This window comes from Sander vitreus, chromosome 5 (genome assembly GCF_031162955.1).
Source record: "Sander vitreus isolate 19-12246 chromosome 5, sanVit1, whole genome shotgun sequence".
Taxonomy (NCBI): domain Eukaryota; kingdom Metazoa; phylum Chordata; class Actinopteri; order Perciformes; family Percidae; genus Sander; species Sander vitreus.
In genome coordinates, this window is record NC_135859.1 from 12,779,414 (window position 1) to 12,787,859 (window position 8,446).

The window sequence follows — 8,446 nt, forward strand, 5'->3', positions numbered from 1 at the left end:
TGTTCACGGGAAGTCTCTGGTCTATTTACGGACATGCACACTTAAGTTATGTTACCAGACAATTTATGTTACTCAGTGAGCTTGAAGCTGGTAGGTGACTGATAAGACAAGACTGATATCAAGCCACAAGACTGCTTCCTCCAACTCTAGCGTTCTAAAATGTGTTCCAGATAGAGATGCACCGATTACAATTTTCTAGGCCGATTCTGATTTCCGATTTTCTTTGAGTTAGGCCAGCTGATACCGATTTTAGCTGATTCCGATTTCATTTTTTTCTAACCACTTTACAGCACACACAAATATTTATTTTCTATCTTTTCTTTAATAGAACATTTTGCATAGAAACATTTTTTGAACAGATAATGGATCACTATAAAATAGAACTATATAACTTACTCCTGGTGTGGGAAATTCACACACATCTAAAGTGCAATGTTAGAACCATTTCCTTCTTTTCACATCCAATATCTAACTAAAAAAATGTGATTTTGGTTTTTGGTGTCGTCCCTCCACGCCCTACTCTTTCCTTGCAGGTGTTGCATATTGCAAACTTGTTATCTTCTGCACACACGCTGAAGAATTTCCAAACAGCTGACATGTTGCAAGTTAATTCACGAGGTTCCCTACATGTGCGAGAATAGCGCGGACACGCGCTTCACACCGCGAGCGGGTACGCGCGACACACGGCGGAAAAGTTGAGAGAAAGGAAAAAGAGACTGTGCTGTCGCGTGCGTGTATGCGTGCGTCCTTGAAAACTGTAACACGTATAACTTACGTTGTCAGTTACTTGTAGCATTGACCGGCATGAAATCGGCATATGTCAGACTGACCTGCCGGTCGCCGGTCATGGCCGAGCACGTGAAAACCGGCCAATTCCGGTCACCGGCCGGTCTATCGGTGCATCTCTAGTTCCAGACACATGAATATCAGAATTAGTTCTCCTGAAATTCATCTGACGTCTGGATGGCAGATTGGCTATCAGGCCCTCTGCTGACAAGCCAAACAGCGTTGGGAGAAATAGATTTTTACAGTAGAGCTGCTTTGTTCAGTGTTTCAAGACTAAACCCGGTCTTACTCTTTATTAGCGAATGCTTAAAATGACTGTTGACCAGAAGAACAATGTACAGCTCAAGCGCTCCCTCTGCTGGAGACTTTAAAAACTCAGTATTTAAAACCTCCAGTGTCCAGGAGACATTTTTATACCTTAAGTTTTCATTATACTTTTACTGAAGAACATTTTAAATGCAAAACTTTTACTATAGAGTGATTTTCTTTGTGGTATTAGTACTTTTACAGAAGTAAAGAACTGAACGCTTAAATCCTAAAGCATTACCCAGTGATTCTTTAATGATTGTAAAAACTTTGAAACAAAGAACCAGGTCCAACACTGTTGCTTTAGCACCAATTACAGACTTTAATTTAATCACTACTAAAATGGAATTACAAAGTTTTAGCATTACTACCACTTTGGCTCAAATGCTGACCATATTATCTTAGCCTTGAGACATTAACTTTTTTTAGTCAAACAAAAACCACACATGTTCCAATTGCCAAAGCAACTTTCCATTTTATTCATTTTTTTTGACTTAACAAAAAAACCGTTGGGACTTTGTGGAAAAAACATTAATGCAAAAGAAACTTCAAAAGGCAAAGTCACAAATGCAGCAACATGATTTCAACAGAATAAAAAAGGGGACGGCAAGGGGTCAGTTGAATCTCCATCAATAGGAATGTTGAATGGCTGGATGGGGGGGGGTGTCCGGAGCCTACAGGGGTGTGGCAAGCAGAAAGGGTTAAGTGCTGGAGCTCAAAGCTGCCCACAGTCAGCGATGATGATCTTCTTTGAGGTTTTGCCGCTCTGGCTGCCTTGTGTCTCCATTTTCTTTACCACGTCCATCCCCTCAATCACTCTCCCGAACACCACGTGCTTCCCATCAAGCCTGCAAGCAGACAGATGAACAGGATATAACCAGCAGTGACAAGAAATGGAAGCTGCATATTTTGGTGAAAATATCCATAAACCTGCTGCACAGCCAGGTGGATATGCTGCAGGAGGTGGCATTGCATTCTCCAAAAATTAAAGGTTTTATCTCTCGCCAGTCTAAGTATTAATTTCTCCTCCATTGCTGTTCAGCACTTGTAGGATGTGATGGTTGGTCATTGTGGAATTGTCTGCCCCTCCACTATCATTGGACAGCTGGATAAAAAGCCAGTGACAGGGGTGTGTGCTCTTACCATGACGTTTTAGCTGTGCAGATAAAGAACTGGGAGCCGTTGGTGTTTGGGCCAGCGTTGGCCATGGACAGGGTGCCAGGTTCAAGGTGCTTCAGGGTGAAGTTCTCATCAGCAAACTTGTTGCCGTAGATGGACTTGCCACCAGTTCCATTGTGGTTGGTGAAGTCACCGCCCTGCGTATTGCACAAGCAAAATACTAGCGATCAACAAACGGATCCAAACCTGACTGGTCTCAACAGGGGGACGTCAGAAAATTCTCACTCTGGCTGCCAATCGTCCGCATCAATGTGCGTCATGTGTTGCAAGTAGATAAAAGTATAAAATAAAGCAAAATCTTAAAATATTGTCATTTCAGTTTGCAAACTGTTTAGTGTGAATCATGTGCAAAAAGACATCACTACTTGTATATTTATTTCAAGCATTTTATAAGATCTACATACCTACACATTACAAAATAAAACAAGTCCTATATAACGTAAAACTTAAATTCAAACACCGTAGACCTCTTACATGTAATCACAATGTGATCACGCATCCGGTTTGTAATGAGTCATAACAAAATCTCTTGCTGTTCCTTACATTTGTCTGACCATAACAGAAGTTTCAAAATCGTATCTTTTCTCCAGTTAGACATTTGTTGCTTTGTGCCATCTTCACCTTTGTTTACTTCTGGTAGCACAGCCTCATGATATAACACACCCACTCGCAGTGAATTTTCTGGACCAGCCTTTCAACCATAGGGTGCCGTTTGTCTTTGTCTGGATGCCGTCAAAAAAATAATAAATAAAATCGGCATGCAAGCGGTGCGCGAGTGAGCGGGATGGATTTTTTTCATAAGGTTGGAGCTTCGCCTTATCTCCAGTGCCGGAGCCAGTCACTGTTACTGCAGTACTAACAGTATACATGCAGATGAATGGCACCTGCCCTCACGCCAAACTGCAAGGGGCCGTTAAAAAGCCGACTTTTTGCTGGTTGAGCTCTGGACAGGTGCCGTTCATTTGAAATACAACGCAGCTTTGTTTCTTTTTGGAGCGAGTGGTGAATGTTTTGAATGGAGCAGGGGGAACAAACTGCACCGTGACCAATGAACGGAAATTCTGACCACTCCACTCACAGGCTCTGGTCAAAATGGATTATAAAAAAATAAAGTTTATTAAAGAAAGGAAAGTACAATAAAATCCTAAAGACATGAAAATAGCCTACTAGAGACAAAGTGTTAATGCCAATTGTAAGATATAAAAAGTAATTTAGTAAATTCATTGACATCCCTAACCTAACACCCACAGTCCTACTTTAAACCAATGAAGATAAATATAAAACTAATATAAAGTAATATAAAGTCTAAACTCCGTTTCATGCTGCATCACCTGGCACATAAAGTCTGGGATGATGCGATGGAAGCTGGAGCCCTTGTAGCCGAAGCCCTTCTCGCCAGTGCAGAGGGCACGGAAGTTTTCAGCAGTTTTGGGCACCACGTCGTCACGGAGCTGCAGAAACAAAATGAACACCGCCAAGTAAGTTGTTATGAACAGAAAGGCCAACTGTTGGTTTCAAAGACTGATAAAATAATTACTTTTTAGAGGATAAAAAAAAAAAATAAAAAAAAAGTAAATCAGTAACCAGTCAGTGAACTAAGATTTAGCTTGATGCCATCCAGGCAACAAGCCAAAACCAGAGCAGCAAATACTGTGCACTTTGTTCTGTGAGACAACAGAAGGAAATTCAGCACATCAGTAGCTTATAGTCCAACTGTAAGGAGGTAAGGGAGCCTCTGACATTCTTAATACATTATCCTGCAATGTAGGAAAACGACCAAACTGCAAGCAATATATTTCCAAGTAATTATCTTGCGAAAGACTACTCTGCATTCAAAAAACAAATTCACTTCATGTAGCCTAGTTTCAACAATTCCAGCCCATTTAAACACAGATCAGGGTTATTTTGTGATTAGCGTGTGGTAATTGTGCCTGGTCATGGTGAAACAGGAATGCTGCATTGCACCACACAGATATCTGCATGCCCTGCACAGCAGTGACACTACCATGCAAGTATGTTCAGAGGGAGGGGGTGCTGCAGCAGACTGGTGTGTAGTGAGAGCTGCAGTCAATCTCAGAACAGCTCTGTGCAGCAAAACACTTGTTTAGCAGTAACAGAAAACCAGACCTTTATAATTTAAGGAGCAGTCTGCTTGAGACGCTGGGAGGGTCCGATTACATTTACCACCACCAACTGGCCAAAACCTAAAAAATTATTACTTGTGCCGTGTATTCTGGTTGCTCTCAGATTTAGAATCCTTTAAGCTGGAGGTCTTCGGGTTCAGATTGGACTATACATCGGTAACGCCCATAATGGGGCACAGCTACAACGATGTGCACAAAATGGCTGGACTTGTTACCTAGCACGCTGGCAGCTTTTAGCTCGCCATACAAACTGGCGGATATAAACTGCCTGTGTGATAATGGTGCCATTATGATCCATATTGTCTACAATGCAACATTAGGCTTACTCATTGTGGACTAAAAAGTGCAGCTGTTGTTTCGGCCATCTCCCTACATCCGCATTTCTTTTTTAAAATCATGCAGGTAGCCCCCCCCCTCCCTCCCCCCCTCAGTGGAACTTTCCAGAACTGCCGCTCCGTCCACAACAGGAACTGGGGAAGTTAGCTTCGGCGGCTAACATGCTAAACGCCGCAGGTAATACGTTTTGTATTATGTTTCTAACATTAGCTAGCTACATTGTGGCCAAATCATTTACCTAACCATTCATTGAGACTGAAATATATTTTTTAAAGTAGCCCGCGGATTGAAGACTCTCTTACAGCAGCAGAGGTTTCCCGGGCTTGAGAGAAGGCCGCGAAACGCTGCAACAAAGAAATGACTGAATGTTCCGTTAGCTGAGCGCGTTTAGCCGGTGAAGGCAAACCCAAACCCCCGCCCGGGCAGCTCGCCCCTCTACGATTCAAACGTGGGCCGCGGGCCTTTGGTGGACCTCAGCGTGACGAAAGCTGATGTTAGCTGTTTAGTTCTAACGTTACCCGAGGGTGTTTTATTATGTTCTATTTAACTCTACTGTTTAGCGTTATAGCTAAAACAAGTCATAGTGCCGAGATACATCACACGACCGGCTCTGTGACAAGCATTAATATTACCGTTAAGTTACAGTTTAAACATGAATGTGATAATATGTGAAATACATTAACACACCAGTGTTAACAGTAAGGTTCCGTCGTTATGCGGTTCCGTTAGCGCTGGCCACGAGCCACAACATTACACGTGCACATGGTCCATTCAATAATGTTCCTGACAGTTCGGTTACTGTTAGCTCGTATATCTAGCTAATCGGTAACGTTAAGCATTTGAAAACCAGGATTTAACGTAATGCAGCCCAAATGACTATAAAATAAGGCACAACGCTAAAACCAAGCTGAGTATTTAACAGACCGAAGGCTAACATTAACAAGCCTGTCTGACAGTGATTAACGTTACCCGCCTATCATTTTAAAGAAGGTTTACCTCCATCACCACCCGGCCCATGGGTGAACCGTTAGCAGTGATATCGAAGAAGACTCTTGGTTTGGCCATTTTAGCAGGCTGAACTGTAGAGAGTGGACTGTACGGAGGTTTCGGGTGGCCACAAGGAACCGAAAAAGATGGAGGTATGTGAATTAATTTTATATAACACGCCGGTGGGCGGTGTAAAATCACAGCGAGCCAATATGTAACGCATAAGTATTTGATTGGCAACCGTTTTAGCGAATCAGAAGCCAGAATAGCTGACCCTCCCCTTTGACTGGTCTCTAATTGGACATACACATTTCACGGTGTGTTTGATTTGTAAGCCAGAGTGGAGCTGCTGCTGCGGAGGTTGGGTGTTTTCTATGAAGCGACTTGCCATACACCGCCCCCTTTCGGTGTCCCGGTCGTGACAATTTGAACTCACGAGTACCAGAGCAGCGCGCGCCATGGATCATTGACAACTTGGGCGTCCAATAGGTGCAGCGCACGCGGAGGAGTAAACGTCAACCCCCACAGTCAGCGCTCGTTCCCGCTGTCAGGGGGGAAATGTGGGTGCTCGATCACGCGGTCTGGGCGCGGTCCGTCCGGTTTTCCCTTCTCCTCTTACTTCCCTTAAAACATCCATGGGTTCTAAGCATAAAAAAGCAATGTGAAAAATAAACAACAAGAAAGTTTATGTCCGAAGTTTGTGTTTGTCTTAAAATCATATTAAAGTCACGTATCCGCCTTTGGCTGGCATAGTTTACCAGAGGAGGAAAACTGAAAAATAAAAGATGATCTTTTCAAGGGGAAAAACCTGAACTCGATTTATTTTCTAGAAGTAGGGCCTACTCACATGTTATACTTTAGTAGCGATACTGCCCTGTAAAAGAACTTTGTCCTACATTCAAGTATAAAGTACAAAAGTATTAACAGCTAAATGTAGGCTACTTAAAGTATCAAGTGTAGAAGTACGTGTTGGGCAGAATGGTCCCTTTCAGAGTTATATTATTGTATATATCATATTGGCTATCATATACAGTAATTGGAATATTATTGAGTTAAAGGGGTTCATAGTCTACTTGTAATTTTTTGTATTTGGTTTCTACATGTTTACATGCTTTAATGTTCAAAAACACATTATCTATCTGAATATACCTGTTAGCGCCTGTCTCTTTAAGCCCCTCTCCCGAAAAAGCTTAGTCTTGATCTGATTGATCAGTGTACATATAAATGTTTTTTCTTTTTTTCAAGTCTGAAAGAAGACATACGATAGAAGCTTAAAATTGACCAGTGCATGAAAAAAAAACAATGTTTTTGTCTGTAGTGTCTCGTCTCAAGTTCATCAAACAGTTCAGCAGGTTTTTATTTTGACCTTTTGGGAGGCGGTTGTTCCTCTCATGGGGGGGGGGAGAGAGAGAGAGAGAGAGCGAGAGAGAGATGGGTGATGGGTGATTGGGGGGGGTTGCTATCGATCAGTGACCTTTAATGACCTCTGGTTGATGCTCACAGAGGCGGTGGTGCACGCCAGCACCATGAGGGGAAACTCACCCGTTATTTTGTCAGGGTGTGTTGACGTAAAGAACAGAGGCACATGCATATTTTCTCAGTAAAATGTGGTGCAGTGGTTCCCTAGATGAAAAGTCAGAAGAAACACATTTACATCTGCAGTAATGCAGCAGCACTATCCCATCACTGACTACAGCCTCAATAATAAACATTTAGTTAAATTAACATCTCTCTGAAAGTGTCAAACAAAACGGAACATTGTTATCTTTGTAAATAATTTGTATGGCAGAGCTGTGTATTGAATTGTACTAAATTTAACAGGTGTACACACAAACAATACTGGGTCAATTCTAACCCAATTTGTGTAAATGTATGACATAATATTTAAAACGGCCGTGAAATTTCAGTTCCCTCTACACTTGATATGGTAAATGGACTGCATTTATATAGCGCTTTCTAGTCTTAGCCACCACTCAGTGTTCTACGCTACAGGCACAAAAAAACATGGCCTATAAAATAACTAAAGAATATTTTAAGTATTTTATAATTTTATGGTTTAGGCTTAAGACCTTAATCTATAAATTAAGATGTTTCTTATAAATATTTAAGACATTTTGAAAGAAAATATAAAGTAAATCATGGGGATAAATAAAGTGGCTACTGAGTGTATATCAACCTACTGTATGTAGGATCGATCCAAAAACTTCTTTAATTTGGCACATCGATTCAGGACACTTTATTATCTATTTATACTAATGTACAGTGTAGTACTGGGCACATTCAAAGTATACTTGCACTATGTCCACCTCACCAGGGTTTACTTGGCTACCACTGCACAGCATTACACATGTATAAGATTATCCTACTTATTTTAAGTTGTTTATACATATTTTATATAGTTAAGCAATTTATAGTTTTTTGCAGCTGCTGGGATTAATAAAGTACGCTATCTATCTATGTCTGTCTGTCTGTCATCTATCAACAGTAGAGATGGAGCAAAATTCAATGTTTGTTATTACTATTATTCTCACTTCACTTATTAGGCATTTTATGTGTTGTACTGGTGTGATTTGTCACTGTCATTAGCTCATCTGTAGTTCTGTTTATTGCACCTGTTATAAACACCTCAGTTATTTCATCATAATGTATTCTGTGGTGCAAATAAGTGCAAAATAGAGACGAGTAGTCTTACCTATTAAAGAGGTTTG

General features: G+C 41.3%; 1 protein-coding gene across 1 annotated transcript; it reads right to left on the bottom strand.

The window, feature by feature from the left end:
- Positions 1-1,547: 1,547 nt before the first annotated feature.
- On the bottom strand, positions 1,548-5,889 carry ppiaa (peptidylprolyl isomerase Aa (cyclophilin A)). The gene is made up of 4 exons (XM_078250433.1): positions 5,748-5,889; positions 3,603-3,722; positions 2,236-2,408; positions 1,548-1,940 (listed from the first exon to the last, which is right to left on the bottom strand). The coding sequence occupies exons 1-4, from the start codon at positions 5,814-5,816 to the stop codon at positions 1,808-1,810; spliced, it is 495 nt and encodes a 164-aa protein (XP_078106559.1). The 5' UTR covers positions 5,817-5,889; the 3' UTR covers positions 1,548-1,807.
- Positions 5,890-8,446: the final 2,557 nt, after the last annotated feature.